The sequence below is a fragment of the Lampetra fluviatilis genome, chromosome 67 (assembly GCF_964198595.1).
Source record: "Lampetra fluviatilis chromosome 67, kcLamFluv1.1, whole genome shotgun sequence".
NCBI classification, from domain to species: domain Eukaryota; kingdom Metazoa; phylum Chordata; class Hyperoartia; order Petromyzontiformes; family Petromyzontidae; genus Lampetra; species Lampetra fluviatilis.
In genome coordinates this window covers 5941835-5961414 of record NC_136341.1, presented here as the reverse complement: position 1 = coordinate 5961414, position 19580 = coordinate 5941835, and the positions used below count along the sequence as shown (strand labels likewise).

The following is a 19580-nucleotide window of genomic DNA, read 5'->3' as shown; positions in this document are numbered from 1 at the left end:
ACCCACCCACCCACTCACCACCCACCCACTCACCACCCACCCACTCACTCACGACCCACCCACTCAGTCACCACCCACCCACCACCCACAAACTCACAACTCACCACCGACCCACCTACTCACTCACCACCCACCCACCCATTCACTCACCACCCACCCACCCATTCACTCACTACCCACCCACCCACTCACCACCCACCCACTCACCACCCACCCACTCACTCACGACCCACCCACTCAGTCACCACCCACCCACCACCCACAAACTCACAACTCACCACCCACCCATCTACTCACTCACCACTCACTCACTCACTCACCCACTCACCACCCACCCACTCACTCACCACCCACCCACCCCCTCGCCACCCACTCACCACCCACCCACTTACTCACCATCCACCCACTCACCCACCCACTTCCTCACTCACCATCCACCAACCCACTCACTCACCACCCACTCACTCACCCACTCACCACCCACCCACTCACCACCCACCCACTCACTCACCACCCACCCACTCACCACCCACTCACTCACCCACTCACCACCCACCCACTCACCACCAACCTACCCACCACCCACTCACTCACCACCCACCCACTCTCCACCCCCACGTGTTAATCTGGGTCAGTCGTGGAGGTCCGTGCGACCGGAGGAGCGATGGGGTCGTAGCAGCGCCCCGCTCGCCGTGGCGGTTGCTCCCCATCCCCTCGGTAGCACCGCTGCGTGCCCCGAATTTGCATTTAAAGTGTCAAGCGGATTGTACCGCGGGCTCAACACGCTCGCTCGCTCTCACGCTCTCACGCTCTCACGCTCTCACGCTCTCACGCTCTCACGCTCTCACGCTCGCTCTCTCTCATGCTCTCATGCTCTCATGCTCTCACGCTCTCACGCTCTCACGCTCTCACGCTCTCACGCTCTCTCTCATGCTCTCACGCTCTCACGCTCTCACGCTCTCACGCTCTCACGCTCTCTCTCACTCGCTCCTAGCCACCATGATGATGATGAGAGAGAGAGACACGCAGACTCCAAATCTACAGCAGCAGCAGGCGTCGTCAGGGTCGGGATCGAACCCACGACCTCCTGTACACCAGGCGAGGTAGTCAACATCTCGCCATCAGCTCAGGCGAGCTGGTCGTGGCGGTGAGCACAGCGGCGAGACCTCGATGGGACCCCCTGAGTAATCATTACCGTGAGCTGGAAATCGGGGTGTGGTAGCGCAGCGTGGCGCTAACCGCTGCACCACCGCTCCCCCCCACCACACCCCCCCCCCACCACAATCCCCCCCCCCACGCCACACCACCGTAGGGCAATTAGCGGGCGCTAACGAGAAGCACGCCGTTCAATTAGCGGGGCGAGCGCGTGGTGGTGGTGGTGGTGGCGATGGTGTTGGTGGTGATGGTGTTGGTGGTGGTAGTGGTGGTGGTGGTGTTGGTGGTGGCGGTGGTGGTAGCGGTGGTGTTGGTGGTGGTGTTGGTGGTGGTAGTGGTGGTGGTGGCGGTGGTGATGGTGGCGGTGGTGGTGGTGGTGGTGGCGGTGATGGTGGTAGTGGTGGTGGCGGTGATGGTGGTGGCGGTGGTGATGGTGGCGGTGGCAGTGGTGATGGCGGTGATGGTGGTGTTGGTGGTGGTGGTGATGATGGTGGTGGTGGTGGTGGTGGTTGTGGTGGCGGTCGCGAGAGAGAGACGGATCAGAGAAGGTGGAGGGGGAGGAGGTCGGGAGATGAGGAGAGATGTTGACGACCTCGCCTGGTCCACGCGTGTCCACCCCCCCCCCACCTCTTAGGCGGGTGAGAGGGTGGTTGGGTGAGTGGGTGGGTGGGTGAGTGGGTGGGTGAGTGGGTCGGTGAGTTGGTGGGTGTTTGAGTGTTTGGGTGGGTGTGAGGGTGAGTGGGTGAGTGGGTGGGTGGATGAGTGATTGGGTGGGTGGGTGGGTGAGTGAGTGGGTGAGTGGGTGAGTGGGTGGGTGGGTGAGTGATTGGGTGGGTGTGAGGGTTCGTGAGCGGGTGGGTGAGTGGGTGATTGGGTGAGAGGGTGGGTGAGTGGGTGATTGGGTGAGTGGGTGGGTGAGATGGTGGGTGAGTGGGTGGGTGAGATGGTGGGTGAGTGGGTGATTGGGTGGGTCGGTGGGTCAGTGATTGGGTAGGTGAGACGGTGGGTGAGTGGTTGGGTGAGTGGGTGGGTGGGTGAGTGGGTGAGTGGGTGAGTGGGTGATTGGGTGGGTCGGTGGGTCAGTGATTGGGTAGGTGAGACGGTGGGTGAGTGGGTGGGTGAGTTGGTCGGTGGGTCAGTGATTGGGTAGGTGAGATGGTGGGTGAGTGGGTGGGTGGGTGAGTGATTGGGTGGGTGGGTGGGTGAGTGAATGAGTGGGTGGGTGAGTGAGTTGGTGGGTGAATGAGTGGGTGAGTGAATGAGTGGGTGAGTGAATGAGTGGATGAGTGAATGAGTGGGTGGGTGAGTGAACGAGTGGGAGAGTGAGTGGGAGAGTGAGTGAGTGAATGAGTGAGTGGGTGAATGAGTGAGTGGGTGAATGAGTGAGTGGGTGAATGAGTGATTGGGTGAGTGAATGAGTGGGTGGGTGAATGAATGAGTGAGTGGGTGAATGAGTGAGTGGGTGAATGAGTGAGTGGGTGAATGAGTGAGTGGGTGAGTGAATGAGTGGGTGGGTGAATGAGTGGGTGGGTGAATGAGTGGGTGAGTGAATGAGTGGGTGGGTGAGTGAACGGGTGGGTGGGTGAGTGAATGAGTGGGTGGGTGAATGAGTGGGTGAGTGAATGAGTGGGTGGGTGAGTGAATGAGTGGGTGGGTGAGTGAATGGGTGGGTGAGTGAGTGAATGAGTGGGTGAGTGAATGAGTGGGTGGGTGAGTGAATGAGTGGGTGGGTGAGTGAATGAGTGGATGGGTCAATTTACCTACAAACTCCCACCACTGAACCACACTCGCCGGAGCAAAATCGCATCGCTGCGGTGATGACTTGCGTCACCACCACCACCACCACCACCACAACCACCACCACAACCACAACAACCACAACAACCACCACAACCACCACCCGCTCACCTGCGGCGTCCCGCCCGCCTGCACCGGCTGCTGCTGGAGCCCCACGAAGACTTTGAAGAGAGGGCTCGGTGCAGCGGCGCCATCGGCACCACCGCCACCACCGCCACCACCGCCACCACCGCCACCACCGCCACCGACGCCGAGGGCGCGTGCCAGAGCTTGCAGGGAACGCCGCACGTTGAGACGCAGCGCTTCCTGCACGCGGCGTTCCACTCGCTCCGTGTGCTGAGCCCAGCACTGCTGCACCTGTGCAGAAGGTGGTGGGGTGGTGGTGGTGGTGGTTGTTGTTGTTGTTGATTGTTTTCACCATCGTCAGAAGCCGGCCATCGCAAATGGTGGTGGGTCGTCGTCGTCGTCGTCATCATCACGCGGAGATCCGTGGCAGTTTGACACATACTCTAAACACGTAGAGACACGTAGAGATGCATAGAGATGCATAGAGATGCATAGAGACACACAGAGACACATAGAGATGCATAGAGACACATAGAGACCCACAGAGATACACAGAGACACAGAGACACACAGAGACCCATAGAGACACACAGAGACACATAGAGACTCATAGAGACACATAGAGACACATAAAGACACATAGAAACCCATAGAGACACAGAGATCTATAAAGACACGTAGAGATGAATAGAGACCCATAGAGACACATATAGACACATATAGACACATAGAGATCCATAGAGACACAGAGACACACAGAGACACACAGAGACACATAGAGACCCACAGAGACACACAGAGACACATAGAGACCCATAGAGACACACAGAGACTCATAGAGATACATAGAGACCCATAGAGACACAGAGACGCATAGAGACCCACAGAGACCCACAGAGACCCATAGAAACACACAGAGACCCATAGAGACCCACAGAGACCCATAGAGACCCACAGAGACCCATAGAGACACACAGAGACTCATAGAGATACATAGAGACACATAGAGACCCATAGAGACACAGAGACACAGAGACGCATAGAGACCCACAGAGACCCACAGAGACCCATAGAAACACACAGAGACCCATAGAGACCCACAGAGACCCATAGAGACACACAGAGACTCATAGAGATACATAGAGACACATAGAGACCCATAGAGACACAGAGACGCATAGAGACCCACAGAGACCCACAGAGACCCACAGAGACCCATAGAAACACACAGAGACCCATAGAGACCCACAGAGACCCATAGAGACACACAGAGACACATAGAGATACATAGAGACACATAGAGACTCATAGAGACTCATAGAGATACATAGAGATACATAGAGACACATAGAGACACATAGAAACACATAGAGACCCATAGAGACACAGAGACGCATAGAGACCCACAGAGACCCATAGAAACACACAGAGACCCATAGAGACCCACAGAGACCCATAGAGACACACAGAGACCCAGAGACACACAGAGACTCATAGACTCAACTAAAATGTAACTTTGTATTTGACCAGGTAAGGCCCCAGCTGAGCTTGCCATGTCGATCGCAAACCACAGCAGCTAAACCTCGCGGCGGATCATCATCATCATCATCACCATCATCATCACCATCATCATCATCACCATCATCACCATTAACATCATCATCACCATCATCACCATCATCATCACCATCATCACCACCATCATCACCATCATCATCACCATCATCACCATCATCATCACCACCACCATCATCACCATCATCACCATCATCATCACCATCATCACCATCATCACCATCATCATCACCATCATCACCATCACGTGGACATTCACAGCAGCCAGTCAAACATTACAAGGGCGTGGTGACGTTGATTCGAAACGTGGAGGGGAAAACCCGGAGGACCCCAAGGAGAAATTCACGCGACCACAGGGAGAGAGAAACACCACAAACTCCAAATCTACAGCAGCAGCAGCAGGCATCGTCAGGGTCGGGATCGAACCCACGACCTCCTGCACACCAGGCGAGGTAGTCAACATATCCCGGCCACCGTGGTGATGATGATGATGATGATAGAGACAGAGAGAGACACGCAGACTCCAAATCTACAGCAGCAGGCATCGTCAGGGTCGGGATCAAACCCACGACCTCCTGCACACCAGGCGAGGTAGTCAACATCTCCCGGCCACCGAGGCACTCCATAGAAATGCTCCGGATGAAGTCGCCGTGAGCACAGGGGGAGAGAGAGAGAGACAGGGAGAGAGAGACAGGGAGAGAGACAAAGAGACAGGGAGAGAGACAAAGAGACAGGGAGAGAGACAGAGAGACAGGGAGAGAGACAGAGAGACAGGGAGAGAGACAGAGAGACAGGGAGAGAGACAAAGAGACAGGGAGAGAGACAAAGAGACAGGGAGAAAGACAGAGAGACAGAGACAGAAAGACAGGGAGAGAGACAAAGAGACAGGGAGAGAGACAAAGAGACAGGGAGAGAGACAGAGAGACAGGGAGAGAGACAAAGAGACAGGGAGAGAGACAGAGAGACAGGGAGAGAGACAAAGAGACAGGGAGAGAGACAGAGAGACAGGGAGAGAGACAAAGAGACAGGGAGAGAGACAGAGAGACAGGGAGAGAGACAAAGAGACAGAGAGAGACAGAGAGACAGAGCGAGACACAAACTCCAACTTTATAAAAGTTATCAAGGTCGGGATCGAACCCACCGCCTCCTGCGTGTGTTGAACTTCTTTCGCGCCATACGTAGCCAACGTGCTAATCAGGTGCGCGGGGCGGTGTCTGTGTGTAGTGTATAGTGTAGTGTATAGTGTAGTGTATAGTGTAGTGTATAGTGTAGTGTGTAGTGTAGTGTATAGTGTAGTGTATAGTGTAGTGTATAGTGTAGTGTATAGTGTAGTGTAGTGTATAGTGTAGTGTATAGTGTAGTGTAGTGTATAGTGTAGTGTATAGTGTAGTGTTTAGTGTGTAGTGTAGTGTATAGTGTAGTGTATAGTGTAGTGTTTAGTGTAGTGTTTAGTGTAGTGTATAGTGTAGTGTTTAGTGTAGTGTATAGTGTAGTGTATAGTGTAGTGTTTAGTGTAGTGTATAGTGTAGTGTTTAGTGTAGTGTATAGTGTATAGTGTAGTGTATAGTGTAGTGTATAGTGTAGTGTTTAGTGTAGTGTATAGTGTAGTGTATAGTGTAGTGTATAGTGTATAGTGTAGTGTATAGTGTAGTGTATAGTGTAGTGTTTAGTGTAGTGTATAGTGTAGTGTATAGTGTAGTGTATAGTGTAGTGTATAGTGTATAGTGTAGTGTATAGTGTAGTGTATAGTGTAGTGTATAGTGTAGTGTATAGTGTATAGTGTAGTATATAGTGTAGTGTATAGCGTATAGTGTAGTGTATAGTGTAGTGTGTAGTGTAGTGTATAGTGTAGTGTATAGTGTAGTGTAGTGTGTAGTGTATAGTGTAGTGTATAGTGTAGTGTATAGTGTAGTGTAGTGTGTAGTGTAGTGTGTAGTGTATAGTGTAGTGTATAGTGTAGTGTATAGTGTAGTGTGTAGTGTAGTGTATAGTGTAGTGTGTAGTGTAGTGTATAGTGTAGTGTATAGTGTAGTGTATAGTGTAGTGTAGTGTATAGTGTAGTGTATAGTGTAGTGTATAGTGTAGTGTGTAGTGTAGTGTATAGTGTAGTGTATAGTGTAGTGTGTAGTGTAGTGTATAGTGTAGTGTATAGTGTAGTGTATAGTGTAGTGTAGTGTATAGTGTAGTGTATAGTGTAGTGTATAGTGTAGTGTGTAGTGTAGTGTGTAGTGTAGTGTATAGTGTAGTGTGTAGTGTAGTGTATAGTGTAGTGTATAGTGTAGTGTATAGTGTAGTGTAGTGTATAGTGTAGTGTGTAGTGTAGTGTGTAGTGTATAGTGTAGTGTATAGTGTAGTGTATAGTGTAGTGTGTAGTGTAGTGTAGTGTGTAGTGTATAGTGTAGTGTATAGTGTAGTGTATAGTGTATAGTGTAGTGTGTAGTGTAGTGTATAGTGTAGTGTATAGTGTAGTGTGTAGTGTAGTGTATAGTGTAGTGTATAGTGTAGTGTATAGTGTAGTGTAGTGTATAGTGTAGTGTGTAGTGTATAGTGTAGTGTATAGTGTAGTGTATAGTGTAGTGTATAGTGTAGTGTATAGTGTAGTGTGTAGTGTAGTGTATAGTGTAGTGTATAGTGTAGTGTATAGTGTAGTGTGTAGTGTAGTGTGTAGTGTAGTGTATAGTGTAGTGTATAGTGTAGTGTAGTGTATAGTGTAGTGTGCAGTGTAGTGTGTAGTGTAGTGTGTAGTGTAGTGTGTAGTGTAGTGTGCAGTGTAGTGTATAGTTTAGTGTATAGTGTAGTGTATAGTGCAGTGTATAGTGTAGTGTATAGTGTAGTGTATAGTGTAGTGTTTAGTGTAGTGTATAGTGTAGTGTTTAGTGTAGTGTATAGTGTAGTGTATAGTGTAGTGTATAGTGTAGTGTATAGTGTAGTGTTTAGTGTAGTGTATAGTGTAGTGTATAGTGTAGTGTTTAGTGTAGTGTATAGTGTAGTGTATAGCAGAGGTGGGACAAAGTCATTGTTATGCAAGTCCAAGTCGAGTCGCAAGTCATCAAATTCATGACTCGAGTCTGACTCGAGTCCAAGTCACATGACTCGAGTCCACACCTCTGGTGTATAGTGTAGTGTATAGTGTAGTGTATAGTGTAGTGTATAGTGTAGTGTTTAGTGTAGTGTATAGTGTAGTGTATAGTGTAGTGTAGTGTATAGTGTAGTGTATAGTGTAGTGTATAGTGTAGTGTATAGTAGTGTATAGTGTAGTGTATAGTGTAGTGTGTAGTGTAGTGTGTAGTGTAGTGTGTAGTGTAGTGTATAGTGTAGTATATAGTGTAGTGTGTAGTGTAGTGTATAGTGTAGTGTATAGTGTAGTGTGTAGTGTAGTGTATAGTGTAGTGTTTAGTGTAGTATATAGTGTAGTGTATAGTGTAGTGTATAGTGTAGTGTATAGTGTAGTGTATAGTGTAGTGTTTAGTGTAGTGTATAGTGTAGTGTATAGTGTAGTGTGTAGTGTAGTGTATAGTGTAGTGTTTAGTGTAGTATATAGTGTAGTGTATAGTGTAGTGTATAGTGTAGTGTATAGTGTAGTGTATAGTGTAGTGTAGTGTATAGTGTAGTGTATAGTGTAGTGTGTAGTGTAGTGTATAGTGTAGTGTTTAGTGTAGTGTATAGTGTAGTGTATAGTGTAGTGTGTAGTGTAGTGTATAGTGTAGTGTTTAGTGTAGTATATAGTGTAGTGTATAGTGTAGTGTATAGTGTAGTGTATAGTGTAGTGTATAGTGTAGTGTGTAGTGTAGTGTATAGTGTAGTGTATAGTGTAGTGTATAGTGTAGTGTATAGTGTAGTGTGTAGTGTAGTGTATAGTGTAGTGTATAGTGTAGTGTGTAGTGTAGTGTATAGTGTAGTGTTTAGTGTAGTATATAGTGTAGTGTATAGTGTAGTGTATAGTGTAGTGTATAGTGTAGTGTTTAGTGTAGTGTATAGTGTAGTATATAGTGTAGTGTTTAGTGTAGTATATAGTGTAGTGTATAGTGTAGTGTATAGTGTAGTGTATAGTGTAGTGTATAGTGTAGTGTGTAGTGTAGTGTATAGTGTAGTGTATAGTGTAGTGTGTAGTGTAGTGTATAGTGTAGTGTTTAGTGTAGTGTATAGTGTAGTGTATAGTGTAGTGTGTAGTGTAGTGTATAGTGTAGTGTTTAGTGTAGTATATAGTGTAGTGTATAGTGTAGTGTATAGTGTAGTGTATAGTGTAGTGTATAGTGTAGTGTATAGTGTAGTGTGTAGTGTAGTGTATAGTGTAGTGTATAGTGTAGTGTGTAGTGTAGTGTATAGTGTAGTGTTTAGTGTAGTGTATAGTGTAGTGTATAGTGTAGTGTATAGTGTAGTGTATAGTGTAGTGTTTAGTGTAGTGTAGTGTATAGTGTAGTGTATAGTGTAGTGTGTAGTGTAGTGTGTAGTGTAGTGTATAGTGTAGTGTTTAGTGTAGCGTTTAGTGTAGTGTAGTGTATAGTGTAGTGTGTAGTGTAGTGTATAATGTAGTGCATAGTGTAGTGTGTAGTGTAGTGTATAGTGTAGTGTTTAGTGTAGTATATAGTGTAGTGTATAGTGTAGTGTATAGTGTAGTGTGTAGTGTAGTGTATAGTGTAGTGTATAGTGTAGTGTGTAGTGTAGTGTATAGTGTAGTGTATAGTGTAGTGTGTAGTGTAGTGTATAGTGTAGTGTATAGTGTAGTGTTTAGTGTAGTATATAGTGTAGTGTATAGTGTAGTGTAGTGTATAGTGTAGTGTATAGTGTAGTGTGTAGTGTAGTGTATAGTGTAGTGTATAGTGTAGTGTGTAGTGTAGTGTATAGTGTAGTGTATAGTGTAGTGTTTAGTGTAGTATATAGTGTAGTGTATAGTGTAGTGTTTAGTGTAGTGTATAGTGTAGTGTTTAGTGTAGTGTATAGTGTAGTGTATAGTGTAGTGTATAGTGTAGTGTTTAGTGTAGTGTATAGTGTAGTGTATAGTGTAGTGTGTAGTGTAGTGTATAGTGTAGTGTATAGTGTAGTGTATAGTGTAGTGTTTAGTGTAGTGTAGTGTATAGTGTAGTGTGTAGTGTAGTGTATAGTGTAGTGTATAGTGTAGTGTTTAGTGTAGTGTAGTGTATAGTGTAGTGTGTAGTGTAGTGTATAGTGTAGTGTTTAGTGTAGTGTAGTGTATAGTGTAGTGTATAGTGTAGTGTGTAGTGTAGTGTATATTGTAGTGATTAGTGTAGCGTTTAGTGTAGTGTAGTGTATAGTGTAGTGTATAGTGTAATGTATAGTGTAGTGTTTAGTGTAGTGTAGTGTATAGTGTAGTGTATAGTGTAGTGTGTAGTGTATAGTGTAGTGTAGTGTATAGTGTAGTGTATAGTGTAGTGTAGTGTATAGTGTAGTGTATAGTGTAGTGTATAGTGTAGTGTTTAGTGTAGTGTGTAGTGTATAGTGTAGTGTATAGTGTAGAGTATAGTGTAGTGAAGTGTGTAGTGTACTGTGTAGTGTGTAGTGTAGTGTTTAGTGTAGTGTGTAGTGTAGTGTGTAGTGTAGTGTAGTGTGTAGTGTAGTGTTTAGTGTAGTGTATAGTGTAGTGTATAGTGTAGTGTATAGTGCAGTGCATAGTGCAGTGTGTAGTGTATAGTGTGGTGTATAGTGTAGTGTATCGTGTATTGCACAGCGTAGTGTATAGTGTAGTATAAAGTGTAGTGCACACAGTGTAGTATACAATTACAGCACACCGGTTGTGCTGTAATCGAGCAAATCCACAACACGTACACACAGGCTCACACAACATTTCGTCAGCCGTGAGCTCAAAGACCCCCCCCCCCGCACAAAACCCTCCACCCACGTCCCCTGGGAAGTGTTAAGTGGATCCACGACGTCGATAAGAGGTCCAGAGTCAGGCCCGGCCAGCCCCAAACGCCCCCGTAATTCACCTAATGGCCACGTTTTCCGGCTATCGCAAAGGGCCTGATCCTAATCCCTCCCCACCACTTGGCTCCCCAAACCCTCGCGACCCGATTAGCCGCATTAAGTGTGCGTCAAGGAAGCCCGCTTCTCCTGATTCGTGAGCTGTTCGTCGACACACCGCCCCCACCCCCCCCCCCCTCTGATTGCACAGACTCACACAGACTCACACAGAGACCCATAGACTCACACAGATACCCATAGACTCACACAGACATCCACAGACACCCACAGACTGACACAGACACCCACAGACTCACACAGATACCGATAGACTCACACAGACACCCACAGACTCACACGGCCACCCACAGACTCACACAGATACCCATAGACTCACACAGATACCCATAGACTCACACAGACATCCACAGACACCCACAGACTCACACAGATACCGATAGACTCACACAGACACCCACAGACTCACACAGCCACCCACAGACTCACACAGATACCCATAGACTCACACAGACATCCACAGACATCCACAGACTCACACAGACACCCATAGACTTACACAGATACCCATAGACTCACACAGACACCCATAGACTCACACACACACACTGTGAACACACACACTGTGAACACACACACACTCTGAACACACACACACACACAACCCTGCATTAATGTTCACCCATCTGCCACAAAGTAAACAATAACTCAACAAACCGACTCCAAACATTCATCATCTTAACTCTTCCCCCCTCGTCTTTTTTACACACACACAATGTATGCGGCACCACGGAATACCCAAACTGATGCCGCATTCATCTCCTTAAGCACATCCAATATCAACACATCCCACCCTCTCCTCCCCCATGCGCTAGGGAGAGCGAATCAACCACCCAGCCCGATTCATGTGGCTCGCACTCCCGCAACGGATGTTAGACGTGGAACGGCGAAGAACGAGAGGCGATCATTTTCTTGGTTCTTTCGGTAAAGTCACGTGGAAGGGAAGTAATAAAATAAGTAGATGTAGCTCTCAAGGGCTTGAGTCACATCGCTGCAGACGTAGCAAGATCTGAAATCTCTGCAACCCTCAAAAACGCTAAGATGCCAGCTAGCAACATCAGCAAAGATGAGCGTTTTGAATTAGCTCAATTAAAAAAGAGGGATGACATTGTCATCCTCTCAGCCGACAAAGGCAATGCCACTGTCATCATGGACAAAATAGAATACAACAACAAAATTCAAGAACTACTCAACGATGGCAGCTATACAAAAATAAAAAGAGACCCCACCAACAGCCTCGTCACCAAAACCAACAAAATCATTTCTGCTTCAACCGCATTAATTGATCAGACCAAACAGTTCTCATTGAAACCTTCTGCAGCCAGGCCACCAAGATTGTACGGCTTGCCAAAGATACATAAAGAAGATACACCTCTTCGTCCCATTGTCTCTACTATCAACTCCCCCACTTACAAACTGGCTCGTTTTTTGTCTGAAATCCTACGGCCTTTCACTGGAAAAACCACCTCTGCGGTACAAAACTCTACTGACCTGGTATCGACAATCAAGGGGATTTCCCTGTCCCCAGACGACCTGCTTGTCAGTTTTGATGTGGTTTCCTTGTTCACCAAGGTTCCTGTGCCTGACACCATCGCAATCATTGAAGACTTGGTTCATCAAGGACTGAATGCTGGGGTACCCCCCCTGGTGAGACACTGCTTAACCAATACATACTTCACCTGGAATGGAACCTTCTACAAGCAAACTGAGGGCACCCCAATGGGCTCTCCCCTATCTCCGGTTGTAGCCAACATCTTCATGGAGAAATTTGAGACTGACGCCATCAAGACTGCCACTCTACACCCGACCTTATGGAAGAGGTACGTAGATGACACTTTTGTCATCTGGCCACATGGCCGGCCTGCTCTAGACAAATTTCTCGACCACATCAATTCCATACACCCAGCCATCAGATTCACCATGGAAGTCGAAAAAGATGGCAAGCTACCCTTTTTGGATGTCCTAATTAAAAGGAGACCTGATGGTCCAATGAGCCACTCTGTCTACAGGAAAGCCACCCATACGGATGCCTACCTAAAACCGGATTCCCACCACCATCCATCCCAGAAGAACTCCCTCATCAAGACTCTATACCATAGAGCCCAATGCATCTCCGACCAGGAACACATTGCCAGTGAACTCAAACACGTACGCCAAGCTCTTAAGGCTAATGGTTACTCCGACTACACAATCCGCAAGGCCATCACTCCAACCGTCAAGAAGGATCCTGTTGAGGAGCCTTTCAAAACCATCACCTTACCCTACATTGCTGGGGTCACAAAAAAGATCTCCAAAATCCTGATTAAACACAAGATTCAGGTACGATTCAACACAGTACATAAAATCCGTGATCTGGTTCCGTCTGTAAAAGACGTGGTTCCAGACATACAGTACCCTGGCGTCTACAAACTAAGTTGCCTCTGTGGTAGCAGTTACATTGGAGAAACCAAACGACATGTCTCGGACCGCATCCGTGAACATAAAGCTGACCTGAAACACGGTAGGACAAACACCTCAGCCGTGGCAGATCACTGTTACAATTCAGTGGGCTCACGTGACATTGACTTCTCCAAGACAGAGGTTCTCTGCAAGCCATCTGGCTACCGTGAGAGATTCGTTCATGAGGCGATCCACATATACAAACACAGAGACAATTTCAACCGAGAAGATGGATTCTGGCTCAGCAATCATTGGAAGGACGTAATGAACCACTTCGGATCTTAACTGATTGTTGTTCACGTTTATGGTGACTTTCAGAGCGCAGTCCACTCACTGGCATTGACTGTGTATCTTGTGTTCTCCACAGGGAATGCATTACTTGCTCAGCTGCGGATCTCCTGGCACCGTTTTCCCATTCACATGTGTCATTGCTTCTACATACTATTAACATGCCCTCCCTTTGTTAATGCTACCCCCCCCCTCCCTTTGGTGCTGCTGATCCTGCATAATGCATGGGCATCATATGACTTTGAAAACCCCCCCGCCCTCCTCCTACGCATTTCCCATGAATATGCAAAATTCCTCTTGATATGCACATTCTTTTGTTAAGGCTCTCTTCTTCTTCCACCTCCAACTCAGCTTTTATATAAGCTCCTAGCTTGGCAGTGTCTCATTCTTCACCTGGAGACGGCTGCTTGCGTTGTAGCCGAAACGTCGTGAGAATTGTTTTATTATGTTTTATTTTTATTATTTTATTGTTTCCCTTCCACGTGACTTTACCGAAAGAACCAAGAAGATGAATCCCTGCAGTCACGAAAGCTTTAAATCGAAAAAATACAAATATAAACATAATAAAATAATTCTCACGACGTTTCGGCTGCTTGCGTTGTGGCCGAAACGTCGTGAGAATTGTATTTTATTATGTTTTATTTTTTATTATTTTATTATTTCCCTTCTACGTGACTTTACCGAAAGAACCAATAAGATGAATCCCTGCATAATATTTTATAATGTTTTATTTTGATTATTTTATTATTTCCCTTCTACGTGACTTTACCGAAAGAACCAATAAGATGAATCCCTGCATAATATTTTATTATGTTTTATTTTTATTATTGTATTATTTCCCTTCTACGCGACTTTACCGAAAGAACCAAGAAGATGAATCCCTGCATAATATTTTATTATGTTTTATTTTGATTATTTTATTATTTCCCTTCTACGTGACTTTACCGAAAGAACCAAGAAGATGAATCCCTGCATAATATTTTATTGTTTTATTTTTTCATTATTTTTTTATTTCCCTTCTACGTGATGACTACCGAAAGAACCAATAAGATGAATCCCTGCATAATATTTTATTATGTTTTATTTTTATTATTGTATTATTTCCCTTCTACGCGACTTTACCGAAAGAAACAAGAAGATGAATCCCTGCATAATATTTTATAATGTTTTATTTTGATTATTTTATTATTTCCCTTCTACGTGACTTTACCGAAAGAACCAAGAAGATGAATCCCTGCATAATATTTTATAATGTTTTATTTTGATTATTTTATTATTTCCCTTCTACGTGACTTTATCGAAAGAACCAAGAAGAAGAATCCCTGCTGCAGTCACGAAAGAAGCTTTCAATCGAAACGAGAGGCGATCTTAATTTGAAGCGTTCGTCACTGCGGGGAGACCGCAACTCGTTGGTTCTCTCGGCAAAGTCACGTGGGTAGAAACAAAATATATTGAATCGCGACGTTTTGGGCGCAACGCCTGACGAAGGATGCTTGTGTTGTGCCCGAAACGTCGTTCTAGGAGTGGTGGAGGGGAGAGTGGTGGGGGGGTGGTGGGGGAGTGGTGGGGGGGGGGGTGGTGGGGGGGGGGGGAGTGGTGGGAGTGGTGGGGGGGGGGAGTGGTGGGGGGTGGGTGGTGGGGGGAGTGGTGGAGGCGAGTGGTGGTGGGGGGGGAGTGGTAGGAGGATTGGTGGGGAGAGTGGTGGGGGAGTGGTGGGGGGAGTGGTGGGGGAGTGGTGGGGGGAGTGGTGGGGGGAGTGATGGGGGGGGAGTGGTGGGTGGAGTGGTGGGTGGAGTGGTGGGGGAGTGGTGGGGGGAGTGGTGGAGGAGGAGTGGTGGGCTGGAGTGGTGGGGGGGAGGGGTGGGGGGGTGGTGGGGAGTGGTGGGGGAGTGGTGGGGGGGTGGTGTGGGGAGCGGTGGGGGGGGGAGTGGTGGTGGGGGGAGTGGTGGGGGGTGAAAGGTGGGAGGAGTGGTGGGGGGAGTGGTGGGGGGTGAAAGGTGGGAGGAGTGGTGGGGGGAGTGGTGGGGGCGGTGGGGAGGTGGTTATGGGGGGGGGGGGGTTACTCTGCCCATGTGGGGTTCGCGCCCCCTCCCCCCCTGGGGGTGAGGGGGTGGGGGGGTCACGTGCGCGCGTGCCCGCGCATATGCACGCCTCTGACGCGGCGTCTGATTGAACGCGCGTGCGCGCGCGTGCGAAGAGCGGTGGCGCCGCGGTTAGCGCGCCGCGCCAACCGCATGCCCGGCCGCCTCCACCACCGCTACCGACAAGCACGTGACGATTATCGAACCGGTCCCGGGCCTCCCCTAGGTCGGCTCAGCCTCAAATGAGTTCCCCGGTGCGGGTGGTGCGTAGGTGGTAGTAGTAGCAGTCGTAAACATCGCCACTGGGGGAGACAAAGGCGGCCGGGCGTGGTGCTAGCCACCCACCCCCCCCCCTCGTGTGCCACAGTGCCGGTAGCCTTCACAGGTGCTGCTGCTACTCGCTACGCTACTACTAACAGCACTTGCCCCTACAGTGTGTTAGAGGCTACATGGGGGATCTTTGTCTATGTCTACCTTCATAGGTGCTGCTGCTACTTGCTACTAACAGCACTTGCCCCTACAGTCTGTAGAGGCTACACGGGGGATCTTTGTCTGTGTCTACCTTCATAGGCGCTGCTGCTACTCGCTACTAACAGCACTTGCTCCTGCAGTCTGTTGAGGCTACACGGGTCCACTCAGCCGGGCGTGGTGCTGACTGCCACGCCGCTAAGTGTGTTAAGCGCATTTTGTTAGTCAACCTTGAGGATCTGCGTTCATACCGCGGCAGGAGGAATCCGATGGGCTTCAAAGCTCTTTTATTTACAGAGTGGTGAGTGAGTGGCTGAGTGAGTGAGTGGGTGAGTGAGTGGGTGAGTGGGTGAGTGAGTGGCTGAGTGAGTGAGTGGCTGAGTGAGTGAGTGGGTGATTGGGTGGGTGAGTGGGTGAATGAGTGGCTGGGTGAGTGAGTGGGTGAGTGAGTGAGTGGGTGGGTGGCTGAGTGAGTGGGTGGGTGGGTGAGTGAATGAGTGGGTGAGTGGGTGGGTGAGTGGCTGAGTGGGTGAGTGGGTGGGTGAGTGGGTGGTGAGTGGGTGGGTGGGTGGGTGAGTGGGTGGGTGGGTGGGTGAGTGGGGTGGGTGGGTGGGGTGAGTGGGTGGGTGGGGTGGGTGAGTGGGTGGGTGGGTGGGTGAGTGGGTGGGTGGGTGGGTGATGTGAGTGGGTGAGTGAGTGGGTGAGTGAGTGGGTGAGTGAGTGGGTGAGTGAGTGGGTGAGTGGCTGAGTGGTTGAGTGGCTGAGTGAGTGAGTGGGTGGGTGGGTGAGTGAGTGAGTGGCTGAGTGAATGAGTGGGTGAGTGAGTGGGTGAGTGGCTGAGTGAGTGAGTGGCTGAGTGGGTGGGTGGGTGAGTGGGTGGGTGAGTGGCTGACTGAGTGAGTGGGTGAGTGGCTGAGTGGGTGGGTGGGTGAGTTAGTGGGTGAGTGAGTGAGTGGGTGGGTGGGTGGGTGAGTGAGTGGGTGAGTGAGTGGGTGAGTGGGTGAGTGGCTGAGTGGGTGAGTGGCTGAGTGGCTGAGTGAGTGAGTGGGTGAGTGGCTGAGTGGCTGAGTGGGTGAGTGGCTGAGTGATGAGTGGCTGAGTGGGTGGGTGAGTTAGTGGCTGAGTGGGTGGGTGAGTGAGTGGCTGAGTGAGTGAGTGGGTGAGTGAATGAGTGGGTGAGTGGGTGGGTGGGTGAGTGAGTGGCTGAGTGAGTGAGTGAGTGGCTGAGTGAGTGAGTGGCTGGGTGGGTGGGTGAGTGGCTCAGTGGGTGGGTGGCTTAGTGAGTGGCTGAGTGGGTGAGTGGCTGAGTGAGTGAGTGGGGGAGTGAGTGGGTTAGTGGGTGAGTGAATGAGTGAGGGGGTGAGTGGGTGAGTGAGTGGGTGGGTGAGTGAGTGAGTGGATTGATGAGTACCTTAGTGGGTGAGTGGGTGAGTGAGTGAGTTTGTGAGTGAGTGGGCGAATGAGTGAGTGAGTGGGTGAGTGAGTGGGTGAATGAGTGAGTGGGTGAGTGAGTGGGTGAGTGAGTGTGTGAGTGAGTGAGTGTATGAGTTTGTGAGTGTATGAGTGTGTGAGTGAGTGTATGAGCGAGTGAGTGAGTGTATGAGCGAGTGAGTTAGTCAGTGTATGAGTGAGTGTGTGAGCGAGTGAGTATGTGAGTATGTGTATGAGTGTATGAGTGAGTGTGCGTGGGGCTACACGGGGCTGCTTTATCTTTGTTTTGTCGGTGGAGGGCCGGTGGTCAGGGAAGAGAAGATTGATGCAAATTCTCTGCGACAGAGTGGACAGCTCAAAGCTGGGAGCTGATCGTGTGTGAGTGTGTGTGCGTGTGTGAGTGTGTGTGTGCGTGCGTGTGTGTGTGCGTGTGTGCGTGTGTGCACACGCGCACACACATGCACACACGCACACACATACGCGCACACACACACATGCACACACACACATGCACACACACACATGCACACACACACGTGCACATGCACACAGGCGCACACACATGCACACACACACATGCACACACACACACACATGCACACACACACATGCACACACACACATGCACACACGCACACACACATGCGCTCTGGCTGGGTAATTTTTGTCTAAAAATGCCGACTTGTTTTTGGACTTAGGGACACGGGGGGGGGGGGGGTTGCCAGAAGCGAGATTCCTTCTCTACCACTCCCCACACCACCACCAACACACCACCCACTCCACCCTCCACACCACCACACCACCACCCCCACACAACCACCACTCCCACACCACCCACAACACCACCCACACCACCCTCCACACCACCACCACCCACACCACCCACAACACCACCCACACCACCCTCCACACCACCACACCACCACACCACCACCCCCACACAACCACCACTCCCACACCACCCACAACACCACCCACACCACCCTCCACACCACCACCACCCACACCACCCACAACACCACCCACACCACCCTCCACACCACCACACCACCACACCACCACCCCCACACAACCACCACTCCCACACCACCCACAACACCACCCACACCACCCTCCACACCACCACCACCCACACCACCCACAACACCACCCACACCACCCTCCACACCACCACACCACCACCCCCACACAACCACCACTCCCACACCACCCACAACACCACCCACACCACCCTCCACACCACCCACACCACCCTCCACACCACCACACCACCACACCACCACCCCCCACACAACCACCACTCCCACACCACCACCACCACCCCCCACGCCACCACCACCACCACCCCCCACACCACCACCCCACCACCACCCTCCACACCACCACCACCCGACACCACCACCCCCACACCACCACAACCCCACACCACCACCACCCCACACCACCAACCCCACACCACCAACACACCACCCACACCACCCACACCACCACCCACACTACCACACCACCACCCCCTCACACCACCACCCCCTCACACCACCACTCCCACACCACCACCACCCCCCACACAACCACCACCACCCCCCACACCACCACCACCACCACCCTCCACACCACCACCCCCTCACACCACCACTGCCACACCACCACCACCCCCCACACAACCACCACCACCACCACCCCCTACACCGCCACCACCCCCCCACAGCACTACCACCAACACCTCCCGGCCACCACCACCACCCTCCACACCACCACCCCTCACACCACCACCCCTCACACCACCACCACGACCACCCCCCCCACACCACCACCACCCCCACAGAACCAAATACCCTCACACGACCACCCCCCCACACTACCACCCCCCCCCACAACACCACCCCCACCACCACCACCCCCACACCACCACCACGACCACCCCCTCACACCACCACCACCCCCACAGAACCAAATACCCTCACACGACCACCCCCCACACCACCACCACCACCCACACCGGCACTGTGGCACACGAGGGGGAGGGGGGGGCGGGTGGCCAGCACCACCACGCCCGGCCGCCTTTGTCTCCCCAGTGTCGATGGTAACTACCACTACACAGCGCTACCACCAGCTCACTCATTTGAGGCTCAGTCATACCCGGGCTGTTATGGCAAGCAGTGGCACCGATAAAGTAGTAGCACCGATGACGTTGCAGCTATAAAGCAGTGGCACCGATAAAGTAGTAGCACCGATGACGTTGCAGCTATAACGCAGTGGCAACGATAAAGTAGTAGCACCGAT

At 50.1% G+C, this 19580-nt stretch overlaps 1 protein-coding gene across 1 annotated transcript in view; it reads right to left on the bottom strand.

The window, feature by feature from the left end:
• LOC144952415 (dynein axonemal heavy chain 2-like) overlaps positions 1-19580 on the bottom strand; it is a 254517-nt gene that overhangs the window by 97396 nt on the left and 137541 nt on the right. Inside the window, 1 exon segment of the mRNA XM_078882811.1 lies at positions 3064-3309. Coding sequence (XP_078738937.1) covers positions 3064-3309 — 246 coding nt within the window.